This window comes from Cinclus cinclus, chromosome 16 (genome assembly GCF_963662255.1).
Source record: "Cinclus cinclus chromosome 16, bCinCin1.1, whole genome shotgun sequence".
Lineage (NCBI taxonomy): Eukaryota > Metazoa > Chordata > Aves > Passeriformes > Cinclidae > Cinclus > Cinclus cinclus.
The window spans coordinates 10498361-10514791 of NC_085061.1; the positions used below are offsets into that span (position 1 = coordinate 10498361).

General features: G+C 42.0%; 1 protein-coding gene across 1 annotated transcript; it reads right to left on the bottom strand.

Moving 5' to 3' along the window:
• Positions 1-485: 485 nt before the first annotated feature.
• On the bottom strand, positions 486-15062 carry TBC1D24 (TBC1 domain family member 24). Its single transcript, XM_062503721.1, has 7 exons — positions 14034-15062; positions 11845-11862; positions 7263-7421; positions 6261-6324; positions 4091-4186; positions 2309-2543; positions 486-640 (listed from the first exon to the last, which is right to left on the bottom strand). Exons 1-7 carry the CDS (start codon positions 14990-14992, stop codon positions 486-488), a joined length of 1686 nt encoding a protein of 561 aa, XP_062359705.1. The 5' UTR covers positions 14993-15062.
• Between the last annotated feature and the right edge of the window lie 1369 nt (positions 15063-16431).

Consider the following 16431-nt stretch of genomic DNA (forward strand, 5'->3'; position numbering starts at 1 on the left):
TTGTCTGCACGTCTGCTCACAGGAGAGCAGTGATTTTATGAACTACTGTTCTATGTCAAATCTGAGGTCACCAGTGTTCTCTATGAGGAGACATTTGATATTCCTGGCTCAGGCCAGGTACTGGTGCCAGTGGCTCAGGGCTCTGCAGCACAGCTCAGCCAGGGTTGTGCCTCTGAGGAACTGTGGACCCAAACCTATCCCATGATTCAGACCTGTATCCACCTTTGAACACATCACATTTTCATTTTTACCAACAGTCCCTGAATACACATCTCTAGAGGTAAAGGGACAAGCAGTTAACCAGGTACGTTTCTTCATCTTGGCCTGTCTTAAATAAAATAAGTAAACAAGTAGGCCTGCATGCAAGTGCACCACTTAGGAATGACTCACAGCACTGAGCCCAGCAGGAAGGATGTTCTAATTCAGCTTCTGTATCAGAATTTACCTTGGACAACTGAAAAACAAGCTGATTAATGATAGTCACATCAACCATTCATGGTGTCCCTGAAGCCCCATACCTCCAGGATGGAGATCTGGAAGCTTTCAGAGCACAGTGGCTGGTTATTGAAAGTGTTGCAGTGGCTGGTTCTCCCATGGTTCAAATCTGCATCGAGGTACAGAGCCTGGCCATCACCACCGCCTGGGAAGAGACAAAGACAGGGTGAGGATGTCTCTGCATTTCTTGTTATGGGAAACAGCTGTACAAAGACTTTGGTGCTTTTCCTAAGGGGAACAACTGGAAGCCTTCAGCAATGTTTACTTGCTGTCTTCAGGTGTTACAGTATATGATGAGATGTACAAGTTTTGAATGATAATATCAGAACTGTATGATTTTTTAAAATAATAATAATAATAATAATAAAGAAAATAATGCAACTCATAAGAACAAAAACTACCTGCATTTAAGATTTCTATTTCAGTGCTGGAGGATATTGGAAGCTACAACTGCAAATTTTTCTCCAGTAAAGGAAAACCAAATAATTCTGCTAGCAGTCAAAAATCAAAGCTGGGAGAAGAACAAGATCAGTAAGTAACAGCACTGGCTTGGTCTTCTAAATCACTATAAAACATGTAAGAGTTGAAAGCATTTTGGTTATCTGTGGGTCTGTGTCAAAGTTCACAGAGCTTTCAGTCAGAAAATGCAGAGAAGTTAAATAAAGCTAGGCAGAAATGCGTTAGGAGAGCAAAAAGGAAGATTCCCTACTGCTTATTGGGCAAGCATCAAAGAACAGTTACCAAAGCCACCGAAGAATCAAAAGGGTGGGAATTCTGGTCCACAGCTGGAGCTGTGTACAACATTCACTTCTATCTACTGCCCAGGCCTGTATCTCTCTTATTACCACCCACAGTGTAGTATATGGTAAATACAAGTGACACCCTTCCCTAAGCCTGATAGGAAGAGTTGGTGGGACACATCACACTCTACACCTCCCTGAAAGGAGTGTGGAACCTGGTGGGGGTTGGGCTCTGCTCCTAGGGAACAAGTGACAGGACAGGAAGAAAATGCCTCAATCACCAGGGAAGATTTAGATTGGATATTGGGAAAATTTCTGCACTGAAAGGGTGGTCAGGCATTGGAAAAGGCTACCCAGGGCAGTGGTGGAGTCGCCATCCCTGGAAGTGTTCAAAAACCATGTAGATGTGGCACGTGGGGACATGGGTTAGTGGTGTCCTTGGCAGTGCTGGGGTAATGGCTGGACTCAATGGTCTTAGAGGGGTTTTCTAACCAGTTTCTAAACAATTCCATGATTTTACGACTCAAGCACATGCTGCTAAGTGGGAAATCAGACAACACTGGACATTACAGAGGAAATTACAGATCAGCTGCTCTCCTATCAAGTGTCAAGTAACGACTTTTGGGAAAATGGCAATTATGATTTTAATCTGTTCCTTTTAAATCCCATTTAAGTGACAATTTTATTAAGCAGACTTTTGCCAAAGTCAGCAGCACCACAGACCAAATAAACTTCCTGGAGAAATAATGTGTTTTATGGTTTCAAAAAGCCCGTGTTTCAAAAGCCTTGATGCAAAGTAATCTCCTTTCTGAAAACTACTTCTCATTGTGCATTAGGCAGTATGAAGGAATGGCTGTACTTAGACCCATGAGTTACTCTCTTCTCTAAAATGCTTGTATGCAGGTTTTCCCCTAGAAAATTTTGGTTGGGAATGATGACAGGTTTTGTGCAATTTTATCTCTACCCAGAGTGATAGTGAAATAGATAAAAGGGTCAGGTGTATTTACCATGCAACTAAGGTGGACAGGAAGAGCTGGGGTAGAATCTGTGCTTGAATTCTCACACTGACTCACCTATAATGATGCACTCACTGCTGCCAGCCATGAACATGGAGGCTGTTTTGGAAGGCAAGTTGAAGTGCCTAGCTGCTAAGAAGGGAGAAAGGCGATCTGAGGGGTCTGGGGGGATGCTGCTGGAGGAAAGGGTGCTGCAAGCTGGTTGGGCATGGTTTTCTGTCTCTGATCCAGTCGAGGCTAGTTCTGGGTGTTTTATGATCACCCACTCGTAGCGTTCCACTTCTGGCTGCAGCTGCAGAAAGGCAGAGAAGGGCAGAGCTGATGTTAGTGTATACACACTGAGCTCTTCTCAGAAAAGAACATTCCAGCCCCTCAGTCTCCACCTGCACGGTCAGCAGTAAAGCTTGGCTCAACCTTTCTTTTAGGCCACATGTTATCCTTTATTCCTTTGCTTTTTAGGTGGTAGAAGAAATTATGCAATATCTTCCAAGTTACCTTATTACATCTCTCATCTCTAGATCATATTTTTCTACAACTGCATAAAAGGAGGGTGGAGCTAGTTGGGGTAAGGCTCTGCTTCCAGTTAACAAGGGATAGACAAGAGGAAATGGCCTCAAGTTTTGCCTGGGAAGGTTTAGGTTGGATATTGTGGAAATTTATGTACTGAAACTGTTGTCAGGCACTAGCATAGGCTGCCCAGGGAAGGGGTAGAGTAACCAAATGTGTCAGGTATGCATGCCCTGGTACTTGGTAATGAAGGGGGCACAGAGATAGCTTCTGTGAGAAGCTGCTGGAATCTTCCACCATGTTTGACAGAGTCAATCTCTGATGGCTCTGAAGACAGACATGCTGCTGGCCAAGGCTGGGTCAGTAAGAAGTGGTGGTAACACCTCTGTGATAACGACAGAGGGGGGAGAAGGTGCTCCATACACTGGAGCAGAGATTCCTCTGCAGGCCATGGTGAGGACCATGGTGAGGCAGCTGTGCTCCTGCAGCCCATGGGGATCCACGGGGGATGCAGAGATTCACCCACAGCCCATGGGGATCCACGAGGGATGCAGAGATAAACAGGGAGCTGCTGCTTGTGAGAGTGGAACCATGCTGGAGATGTTAATGGAGAACTGTCTCCTGTGGGAAGAACCCCACAGTCTCACAGAGGATGGACTCCTCTCTCAGAGCAGTGGAAAAAACCTCGAGTGATGAACTGACCAAACCCCCCAGCCCCTGTCTCCCTGCACTGCTGCTGGAAAGGAGGGAGGGGCTAGGAGAAAAAAAGGTGGTTTTAAGGGCTTATTTTACTTCTAATTTTTGTGCTCTGACCTTGTAAGTAATAAATTCACTCTACATCTCTAAGTTGAGCCTGTTTTGCCATTGGAGTGTTTTTTCCCAGTCCTTAATTCATGAACCCTTTGTTAAATTTTTTTCTCCTCTGCCCAGCTGTAGCAAAAGAGCATGAGTGGCTTTTGTGGGTGCCTGGCACTTGGCCAGTGTCAAACCATGGCACCATCCCTAGAAATGTTAAAAAAATGTGTGGGTGTGGCACTTGGGCACATAGTTTACTAGTGAACATGATTCAGGGTAGTAGTAGTTCTGGGCTGATGATTGGATTTCATCATCTTTTTCAACCTTGATGATTCTATGATCTTGTAAGAAAATATTCTGTACAAGGGGAGAAAGAGTCACCACAAAACTTAAAGTTTTGCCTCCACATTAAGAGTTCAATAAACTTTATAAATTAGAAAGACATGTAATTCAGCCTGTTTAAGTGGAAGAGAGGTGACTGTTAACCAGTAGTCATTCTGTCTTGGTACTGGGCAGCAACAAAAAAATTTTACTCACCCTAAACACAAAGCACTCCCCAGTTCCAAAGAAACTCAACTTGTTCCCTCCTCGTCGGCGCTCGCTCCAGTCAGTGGACAGGTAAGCTCCACAGACCTGGCACAGACACCACAGTCAGGCTTCCCGTTAAAGGAGAAAGTGTTAAACCCACTGATACTGACATTTCAGAAGCCAAAACTGCAGGCTTTACTTGTTTGAGTTTCACAGTCTCTATACCAGTGGATTAAAGCAGCACAAATACTTATACCTAAAGACAAATTTAAACTGCTTTAATCCACCAGTGGTTACCTCCAAATCTCAGGAGTGTCATAAATTATTTCATACCTCTGATGCCTTAAGGGAGAAATTTTCTAACACAACCCCAGGTACCAAAGCATAGACCACTGCAGGCTGGTACAGTCTGACTCCCACTCCTTCACTTTAGCAACCAAAGCAGCAGTGCTGTCCCAAGTTACAGTATGAGCAGCTCTGCCTGAATACTTTTTGGTCAAACAGTGGCCTTGGTGGCTTTCTTACATTTCAAAGTTTAAATTTTAAAAGCCAGCTTAGCTAAGCAAATGCTGAACTAGCTCAAATATTTAGAGCAGCCACTCAAACCACATGGGGGCCACTAGTCTCCAATAAAGAGAAGCACCCTTTGAAGGCTGAGCTGGTCTCTGGAGTATTGTGTTTGCACTAGAACTTTTTGCTACCAGCAATACACATCCCTGCCAAGTGCACACAGAAGAAGCAATGAAGCTCTAAGAGTGGGATGAAAACATGTGTGCTTTTCCCCCCCCAGAAACTAGAAAAACAATTATGATTATACAGAATTGTTCTAAGGTATGTTTACTGTTTGGCCTCCATGAGCATTACAAGCAGAGCTCCTAGGAGAAAATTACTGAAGATCAGACTTGTTTTATATAGACAAATCTGTATTTAGATATAAATCTAAATTTAGATATAGAATTAAATCTATATGACCCAGAAGTCCATTTGATGCAATGTGCCTAACAGGTGTAAGAGGCAAATCAGAAGGCAAATTTTATTAATTCTAAAAGTTAACTATAGACATACAAATAAAGGATGAACAATCCTTTGCAAAACCCCTCCAAATCCATAAGCACGAAACAACCCCTCCCCAAGTTTGTCTCCTAAGTTTTTCTGATTTTTTTTTTTTTGCTAATACATGTTTTATTTAGAGGTGTGAAAAAAGCCATCTTATAGAAAAACAGAACCCCTTACAAAGCCAGACTTTTGACAGGCACCAAGAAAAACAAAATAATTGCTCCCCCTCTCTACCCTTCAGACACCAGGGGCATTCCATAAGCCACTGGCATCTCAACACAGGTCTGAATGGGCAGAAACCACAGGCAGAACTATGAAATGGCCTGGAGGGTGAGCATTAGGTAGATGTAAATAAGAGAAGAAGTGGGCTTGTTCATACAGTCATCCTGCAGAGATATAGGCAGGAATAAAGCCCACGGGCTGCAATAACAGCTTAATGCTATATACAGAATATTTATAAGTCATGTACAGTGGCACAGACAACACTACCATTACAGGAAGTTCCTGTGTGCCCTCTTGAGAAGGTCCTGGGAAGACTTCTTGTTTTATATGTTAACTTTTTAAACAAGCATGTTGCTGTTTTTGCATTAGGCTGTCCAATATTGTCACACATAGGAGCAGAAATAAGGGACATGTGTGCACTCCTCCTCAGAGCTTCCTTGGCTTTTTTTTTTTCCCAATCAAGAACATGATGAAGCTAAGGCTTTTGTTTTCACATCATGTAGTCCAACATTATTCATACCATTTACATTATGCTATTTTCTCTACTCATATCCTTGAGAAAATGAAAACATTTTATATGAATCATAACTTCAGCACAATTCCCACTCTGTCCCTCTGATTTTGCATTTCAGAGTCTGTCCAAGAGCAAAATGAGCTACCCTAGTCCATCACCCCACACTACTCGCAAGAGAAAAACCAGTTAACCAAGACCTGGTTTGCAAGGTCTGCTCAAGAATGCATAGTCCTATAACCAACAAAGAGAATAATTGAAAGCATGGATTCTTAAAAATCCAAAGCCAAACCTTGCTTAGTCATCTTATTATAAACAGCTGTGTGTTGCAACACAGCACTGCACACTGCCCAAACCCAAATTTAATCACTTGTCTTTTGCCTCACTCACCTCTTTTGCTGTTGTCTTGATGAGAAGTAGAGTTGGTTCGTGTCCCTCGCTGTGGGAATAGAACCTGAAGTGCAGAGCACAACAAAATGAGCACTTGACTGCCACAAACTGCAGGTCCTTTCCTCCTTAATGTCAGGCATCACCTCCTTCTCCAACTGATGCCAAGGCAAAAAAACACCTGAAGACTAAGAATATTTCCGCAAATACTTTTATACAGTCCATGTAAATAATACAGCTGAGTGTAAATGAATACTATCAAGCAGCTGTTCTCTACTCAGTCCCCTATACAGTTTATGTCTCTGAAGAATAACTAGAAGCTTACCTAGATCCACTGCAGCACTTTACGGCACTTTGAATTGAAAGCAACCTAAAGAATTGTAAAAAAACCTAGAGGACTGATGGCAATGTCTGAAGGTCTTCATGGAAATTAATTGTGATGCATTCTCTTTGCTTGCTTTTGCTCTTCATCATAAGGCTGGGAGAGCAGATCACTCCCTGCCTCAGTACCTCAACTGTTGATGGCATTCATCATTATTAGGAGCTACAGGGCTATAGTCTTCTGTATCAAGTGCAAGGACAACTCATATCTAGTTTATCTCACTTAAAAAAAACCCACAAAACCAGTCAGATTCACAGGTAATTCCTGGTTTCTAGTTCTCCTCTTCTTTGGATCAGCTTGAATGTGGTTATCTATGGCAGAGCAGCCACTGAGTTAAACCATTCAAACCCTTAAGGAACCAGACTCAGACCCACAGAATCTGTGAACTGATCCAAGTTTGACTTTTCCAATTGATCTTGAATGGTTTAAAATATTCTGGAATAGGAAATATCCCAGTCAAATGCTATAGGCAACAAGAATTTGTCACATTTGTATTCCATCGTTAATGATATTCTTCAGATCAAGTTCTGACTAAGAACTGCCTTTTTGTCAATCCAGCAAACACTTCAGCAGTTGCTTCTTTCTGCCCTACAGTAGAGAAGAGAGAGGAAGGTTTTCCTTACCTGCTCAGGCTACAGCCATGTTCCAAAGTGGTGAAAAGCTGGAGGGGCTGGCACAGTGCAAATCGCTCTGGGATCCATGACCAGATATCCCTCATCTCCTTCACACTGACAATTTCTGATTTGAAGTTCTCAGCATGAACTGCCAAGTGCACATTCTGCCTGAGAAACACAACACAAAACATTGAGAAGCAATAATTTAACAAGTTTTGGATTACTGAACTGAAACATGACAAGACAGATGAACACTAACAGACTCCAGCGTAAAAATTATTGGTCAAAGCTCCAGCTCATGAGATTAGGTGGCTGTGACCCAGTGAAGGTAATAAACTACTGCAATTTAACATAATCCTCAGAGGCAGAGATCTGGCTTGACTGTGTGAAAATACTCCTCTGTAAGGCAGTGGTGGCCTGCACCTTTACACACAGAACACACAACACTGACTCACTAAAAATGAGCATGGCCTTATATTTGCTGTTTGTGAAGTCTTGCTGGCACTTGTATTTAAGCACAGAGAACAGAATACCTATAAAAGCAGCCAGGATATAAGAAGAAAGGGGTAGTATTTTTTCTACCTCTAAGGTCCTGCCCATATAGTGGGATTAGAGAATTCCTAAACTCCCCAGAAACTTTAGAGGAATCAGTATTTCCAGGGCAAGAAATTTTAATCCAAGCTTTTGAGAAGTTCCATTTCTTGCAAGTAGGTCATTACCAATGACTTCCACTTCATTATGAATCAAAAATGTTCCTGGGATCATGGTTACAGATGGAGCCTGAGAACATTAAGGAATGCTAGGCACTGACACTGGGAAGGAAATCCCTTCTGTACCCCCCAGAAGGGTCTGATACAGTTAGAAGGATTGATTAATGGCTTTTAAGCACTTGAAGGAAACAATCATCACCATCTTCATCAGCCTTCATTCCTCAGACTAAACAAGCATGCAAACCCAGAGCCTGGGGATTACATGTTATTTGCTTCCACAGTCTATGTTAAATGCTTAAAATGCAATGGTGACAGCCAAGGACACACAATTTACACAAGTCACTGAATTACTGGGCAGCCAGGTGTTAAATAAACAAAGATATATTACTTTGCTCTGCATGCAAGGGTTTGGGCACAAGTATTTGCCAATTTCTGATGGGGACTTTTAAACATCACACATTTCTTTTCTCTCAGTTTCATGATCATGAAGGGGCCCTCAATACTGTATATACTGCCCTCAATACCTGCATGGATCTGGAAAGCTTAGCTCACTCCCTAAAACACACAAAATAATTTTATTTTTTTTCCATGCTCGTAGAACCAAAAAATTAGTAGCATTTGCAATGAAGAGCAGTGCCTGAAGACACTGGGAACTGCTTTCTGGAATTCACTGTAGGCACCTTGGTGTCAGCATTTTGAACAAGTGACTCTTCAGGTCACTTAAAAAATCAGTAAAATTACTGCTTATTTTATCCAAATGAATGAAATCAGTCTTTGCATTGTTACCCTGTATTATTTAATGCAAGGAACTTCTGTGGGCAGCTATTTAAGCAAGCTGTAACTATTTATAGGTTTTAAAACTTACAGTATCAATGACTAGGGACACTATTTGTACTTTTAAACACAGCAATCTGAGGCAAAGGAGAGATCCATTGAAACAAAGCAGGAACCAAGCCTTGAACACCCATGTCCAGAATCTTACTTCAGGTCTCACCCTCTGTGTTCTGGCAGGTCTGCAGCTAAAACTGGTGACACTATGGAACAGAGCTGAGAGACAAAGCCTTGGTTTCAGTTCAGCAGAAATTACAGTATTTCCTCCTCCTGCATTAAACAATATTCAGGGCAGTCAGCTGTTTACTAGAATGAATTTCCAGCAGAAAAGCAATGGTGATAAATACACTAAGACTCAATAACAAATATCAAAACAGGTTTAAATTTACACATCAAGCAAGCCTCACAATTATTTGTATACCTGGTCTATAAATTTTCACATTTCTGTGAGCTTATCTGGACAACTAAAACCACAGGCTTTTTTTTTTTTTTCCTAAAAGGCTCTCACATGCAGGGTATCTTTGCTTTTGCCTTTTTTCCTTCTCCAGGCTACTATGAATTGTTAATTTAAAGACTTTGCTACCCAAAGCCCTCTCAAAGCCTGTGTTCAGCAGCATTCTGAACACACTCCTTTCAGTACTTTGTGCCTTCCCACAACTCTTCCATGCAGGTAGAATATCACCTTTTCAAACAGATCTTTCTGATTTACTAGAAAGCACTTACCACTGTATTGGCCATTTAAAATTGTACCAGGCATACAAAGTTTCTGCCCATTGAATATCATGGTAAATAATTTTATATTTAATGGCAGCATCTAGTTAAACCAAAGAACGTGGCCACAGAATGTGAAACAAAATGACCTGCTATTTCCCACTAACAAATCACAGCTGTGAATGGTTGAGACTGAAACCAGACCCTAGAGAAGGGTCCACATATAGCCTGCACGTATCAAACCAAACTCCATGATGCTGAGCAAACACAGAACTTTTTTGGGGGGGTTCCAGAAAATTGCAGCTACTTACAAGCATCTAACCTGTATTAATTCTCTTATTTTTGACAGTATTTATATAATGACACTGAAAATAATCTCCTTCAGTTTTGGCAGTTGCTTTTCAAAATAGTAAATGAGTGAAAATGAATAGAACACAAATGGACAAAGAAAACAACCAAATGTTTTGGTTTATATTCATTGAGAAAAATTTAGTTTAGCCTTTACCACTCCACTCCTTTCAGTGTCATATGAGTCTACCATTAGAACTGAACAAATTCAGAAGGTTTTACCCTGCATTAATGTTTTCCTCAGATACTGGGATTCACGTAACAACTTTCTTTTGATTGCTTGTGGAGGCCTTTGAGCCCATCAGGGGAACTTCTATGGTTCAGCAGCAATCACCATCCATTTCCACACTGCTACAATTGCTGATATTGGAAAGAATTGTTCAACTTATTATCCCAAGGTATTAATTTGAAAACCAGCACAATTAACGTTTAATAAAGCAGCATTTGCTGATTTCATAGGAATGTTGCTTTTCTAGCTATGTAATTTATCTAGTGTGCTTCAGAGACCTCAAAGTTCCCAAAGGTAAAGCCAAGGTTGAGGACATGCAGCAGTACCTGACAAAGTGGACGTGCCCTGTATTATTCAAAAAACAACAAATACCCAACACCAAAGATTACTCACTGAATTACATCTTCCTGCTCTACTCTGGCTTGAGTCAAATCTTAGAGGAGATGCATTATCTTTTAAATCCATTATAATTTCAATGAGGGCATAATTGTGTGGTAAAAGGAGAATTCTTTTTCAGTCATTACTAGCAATATAAGTACTTTGGAGTTTATAAGCGTGATATCTAATCCTGTGTCCAGATCAGTGTCAACAGACCCTGCTCTTTCTAAGTCCCCTCAAACCCAAACTGCTTCCCTCATAAGTCAAGGCTTTCTGCTGCTTTCAGAACAACCTAACTTCAAAAATAATACACAGATACTGAAGATCTGCTTGACTGGATTTAACAGCTTGCTGATTTACCAAAGGTAAAATCCTCAACACAGAAGTTCTGGTATGAAACATGCTTTGCTAAGCCTCTTAAGATGATATTTCAAACATGAAAACATGAGGAAGTTAATTCCAACTTCGACTTTATAAATTAATACAAATGTTAGTGTACATCACTCACTAAAGTTAACTCAGAGCACCTAGAGCATGGCCAGAGGATTCTCAAAGACATGAATTCAAAATCAAATATCTGTGGTATTTAATACTCACAGGGCAGCCTTTCTCTTTCCAAGTTCTTGGCTTATCAGGTATCACAATCCACGCACTGGGTTTTGCTCCTTAAGATTTACTTTTCAGGCCTAGACTTGATAAATGACTTCACTAACCATTAATGCTCTATGGCTGAGTAACTCTGACCTCCTTGACACAGAAAAAGAGTCTTGTATTCTCCACTCTAAAAAAACTTTACCTACTTAAAAAGAAATATAATCTACTATGAATAAAAACAGATCACTTTTTAGGAGTGTACCAAGCTGGGGTCAGTCCAAAACTTTCCCAATTACCTGCAGAAAGCTTCCAAAGAAGATAAAAAGTTGACTCTGTTTCACATGCAATGCAACAGCGTATACAAGGTTTGGAAATGGGATGATACCTAGCAGCTCTTCTGAGCTGTTATTTGAGATGTTTAAAAAAAAATCATACTTTTTCTTCCAGAGTAGAAAGGACCACTATTATAATGGCCCCTTACAGCCATAACCATAAACCCACCATGTACTTTCTCCATGTACAGTACTCTTTCCCACTCTGGAAAACACGGGTGTATTGCTGTCCGAAGTGCTGTGCTGACTCCTTGGGTCCACTACCCCTTCTCTCACAGCTCTGCAGGTGCTGTGAACTAACTTTGCAGGAGGGTTTTCAGGAGGTGTGGCACAGCAATCTCATTGCTGCCCTGCTTCTCCTGCCCCAACATTAGCAATATGTGACAGCCTTGGAAAAAACAACAAGCCGAAGACAGCAGGAATGAGCAAAGTGCAAAGACTCAAGTGTTTTAACCTACCTTTTGGGAGGTGCAAGACTGCAAACAGGAATGGTGCAGTGGAGATGGAATGGACAGAAGGAGAACATAAAAGGAGAAAGACAAAAAAAGATAGAAAAGATCAGTGACTTCCTACATCCACGACAAAGTGAGTGAAAGGAGCCTGGAGAGAAACAAAGCAAGGTTTGATTTGAGTCACCAAGCACTAAAAAAGAAATCAGACAAATTTATATCTCTGTTTTCCCCCTTTACTGTTATGTGATGGGAAAATAGATCATATTCTCCTTGCACAGGCCAAACACAACTGGAAGATAACTCACTGGCACCCCATGGAGCCCTGAGAACAGCTCACTTCTCCTGCACTTCCATCTGCCCACACTGGGACCCAAACTGAGCCAAGCCAAGCTCCTGGTAACATCTTACCTGGGGACGCTGAGAAATTTCAGTGGGTTTACAAAGGTAGCCAAGACAGGATGAAAATTTTTCAGTAGCAACTCTGCCTGGCCAGTCACTACTAGCTTTATTTGGTTATATTTTTGTATTTTGCCTTGAAAGCATCACTCTTGTGAGACTCTCTCTGCAATATTTACTACAGCAGGAGCTTTTGGAGCATCTGTGGTTGCTTGATGTATGTTTTCTTTTTCTATGGTTTATTTAAATTACTTTTAAAATTTTATTTTTATTGAAAGCTCTGTTTTAAACAATATACTCAAGGATATTACAACCCTCCTTAAACTTCCTAACAGGAAGACACAATGGAGGAGTCAATATTTTGTTACAAGTCTCAAATACAATGGTCTGAACTGCCCCCAGTGTGACAATCCAGGGGCTAAAGGTCTTGACATATTTGAAACTGACAGCAAAATGCTGAAGCTGATTGTAAACCAAGCTGTGAGTCTAAGAAATTAACCCTTGGAAGAGATTGGGGGAGCTTTAAATGTATGCAGACACATGAAGGAGGTTCAGCTAACATTTATGTGATCTTTTAGGCTGAAATGTACTGAGTATGTGTTGCCATGCCACAGAATGGTGTCTGTTTGCAACTGCTGTAACTAACTCAGCAATGCAGTTGGCTTGAAGATCCTACCACATCAGCGGAGATTGAGAGATTGAGACTGTGCATCTAGAATATCAAGTTCTAGATGTCACACACACTGACCCAGGGGACTTTTAGAAGTCACCTCTCTTCAGAGGGCAGGGCAGTTCATAAAACTGTCCAGTACTTAAACTTGAGAGTTTAGAAATGGCTGTGAGACATTTTTGGCCGTCAGAGGCCTCTGGAAAAACAGAACATGCATCACTTACCTGCACATACATTTGCACTTGGCAAGATGCTAATTTTGTTCAGATTAATATATTGCTGTCTTTTCTATATCCATTGAGAGGCTTTCCAGCTAAGCTTTTTATTAATAGACTTTTACTGTCACATCAGAGCAGGACTTCATTTACAGGTTTCAGAGTTGGTTCTTCCTCCCCTTATGTCTAAGAAAAGTTTGCAATTATGCAACAGTTTGTTGGATCTGCATAGTCACTCCTCCATGGTTCTTTCAGAATTATTTTTCTAATAGTGTATGAACCTGGCATAAAACAGGTCAACTCCTACCTGTGAGTACTATAATCTTGACATCCAGGAGGCTTGCAGTCAAATTTATTTTAAAAGTAACCTGTAAATAAATCTTATTTCTTTCTTGCTCTGCTAAAACAGCTCCTCAGTCAGACAAAATGTTCCCAGCTGTGACAGTGTCTTACACTACAGAAACTGCTGAATTCACTGTACTGGGCAACATAAAACTGACATTTTATACAAATAATATATTTAAGAATGAATTTCCACATTTCTTTGGGTATGTTTCTTCCAAGTAATTTATCAGTGTTTTTCCTGACTTTGCTAAAATGACTTTTAGTTTAAAAACTGCTTATGAAACACACTTTTGAGATACAGCACTTGCAATTAATATATAATTGTATAAACTCATAACTGAGCAAGATACAGAAAACTTCTGCTCCTCTTGTATCGTAACACTTCAGTTACACTTCCCATTACAATCCCAGCAATGCTTGATTTTGGAGCTGAGTTTTTCTGCAGAGAAAATGCATCAGCAGACACCAGCACAGGGAAGTGGAGCTTCCCCACCAGTCACCCAGGGCTGCCTGACTGCTCCACTGGGAAAGTTTGGGAGATTGTTCAGGTTACCTGTGCTGAGCCCTACCTTTTCTGTTTGACCGTGATGCCCTTCTGCTGCAAAGCCTTCTCGTTGGCCATCTGCAGGAGCTGGATCTCCTTCCGAGAGAAAAGGCGAATAGCAAAGGCTTTCTCCAGGAGCCTTTCTGGGGACACCGACTTGGCGATGTCCCTCACGAAGGCTCGAATGTCCTGTTGGATGCTGTCAGACTCCATGGGCTGCCCAGCTCTGACTTTGTGAAAGAATTTCAGAAGAGCCAGTGCGACACGATACAGAACTTTGTACCCTTCCACCAGGAAGACGTCGAAGACCCGCGCAATGTACACCATGGGCAGCTCCCCAAAAAGCCACCGCTGCCAGTCTGAGTACACCTCCAGTACATCCTCGGACACTGCCACCATTAGCTTGTGGGCCGCCTGGCAGTACTTGTTCACCAGGTCCCCGAAGGTCATGCAGGAGGACTCGAAGGCCAGGAAGGTCTGGTCGATGAGCCTCTTGGATGGGTCATTGCAAGCCAGGATGCGACAGACCTGCTCAAAGCACTCGGCCTCGTCCCTGCTGTAGTGCAGGAGCAGCGCGATCACCGAGGGCAGCGCCGGGCAGAATGAGATGTCTGGGAACTGATTGGCGATGCACAGAATGATCTTCCTGATGGCCCCGACGCCCTCTGCGTTCAGGCAGTACGTGGGGATCAGGCTGTTGTCCACAAACTCAGGCAGTGGAAGGGAGCTGCTGCTGCGTTTTCCAATGATCTTCACCACGATGTCCCGGTACACATTTGCATCCGGAGTCACTGTACGGCATGGGATATTGCTGATGAGTTTGTGGTACACTTTGGCTCTCAGAGAGTGGTTTTTGGCCCAGTAGCCCTGCCGGGCCAGCTGCTTGAGCTCATGGAAGTCTGTACAGGTCAGCTCTTTCGTATCCTGGCTCTGGGCACTCACATCCATTTTGTCCCAGTCCACAAAGGAGCTGTATTGATCCATGGCTCCAGGAGAAGCAAATCACATAAATCATGAGAAAAGATACCTTAGATAGTTATTGATGGACTCTTGTATTTTTCTGCAAAAGGAAAGTAAAAAAACCAGATGTGTGAGTAACAGATAATCTCTTAATTTCTTTATTAATGCACATATATGTACATACTTGTTCCTGCAAAGGCAAAACTGTTTTCTAAAGCAAAGAAAGTTAAAGATGCCTTTTTATTTCTAAGCCAAACTTTTATTCAATTCTGCCAGTAACTCCTACTGCAGTAATTGATCAAAGGCTGATCCTGAGGACATGTCCCCAGGAAATTAATTTCCCTAACTGTAAGTCCAAGCTGAAGCACGGACCTTTACATTAATATCTCACTTAAGAGAAGATTCCCACTGCAAAAAAATATATTGCAAAGTACGTTTAATTTGCAATCTCTTTTTCCAATTCTCTGGGGAAGTATAAGTGAAAATTATACTAGAAGGATACCATCTCACAAGCAGTGTATGCTGTTCTGAGACAGTGTGGCCAGTGAGAAGAGATACTGTGCTCCTCCACAGCCATGTCCTCTGAGTAATTTCTTCATGCTGGTACTAGCACATAGTCCATGAGATTAGTTTGTTAATCTCATTTCAACCATTCCTCTTTTCCACTGGGTAAGATTTCCTCATGGAAAGGGTGGTCAGACTTTGGAACAGGCTGCCCAGGAAGGTGGTGGAGTCACTGTCACTGAACAGTGTTCAAGAAATATACTGGAAGTGTTCAAGAAATGACTGGATGTAACACTTAGTGCTCCAGTTTAGTTGAAAAGGTAGTGATTGGTCCAAGGTTGGACTCAATCTTGGAGGTCTTTTCCAACCTCAATGACTGTGTGCAGTGGTACAGTCAGAGAGATCATTCCTAGTGCCAGAAGAGAGACTTATGCAGGACAAGAATCCTGTTTCCTGACTGCAGCACAGGGTGAAGTCAGCTTCAAACACCTTCATTAAAGCACTTACATTTTCTAAGTGTTTCTAAGTGCTGCTTTGGATGCTGGCCATGCCCTGTCACACTGGAGATGCCACAGACATCTTTGTGACAGCACCAGGAGCTGAAACATCAGGTTTTGGCCCCTAGAACCAGGTTTATCTGATATACTAGCTGGCTCCAGGTTCAGAACACACCTGTGTCCCAGCAGACCAGGTGTGGCTGTGACCAGTCCCAGTGGCTGTGACCATTAAAAGCCATATCCAAACCTGTAATCCGTCAGTGCAAAGCCAGAAGGGGACAGACAATAACTTCCACTATTGCAGCAGCACTGCCAAGGGCTAGAACCTGTGCCCATGTGCCCTCGGTGTCCAACTGAAGATGTAAACATGGCTGTGAATGCTGCACACTCTGCAAAGGCAGACGGTCCCTATAAAATCCGATAGGCCCATAAAACTTTTTTTGTACAATTAAAACATTATAT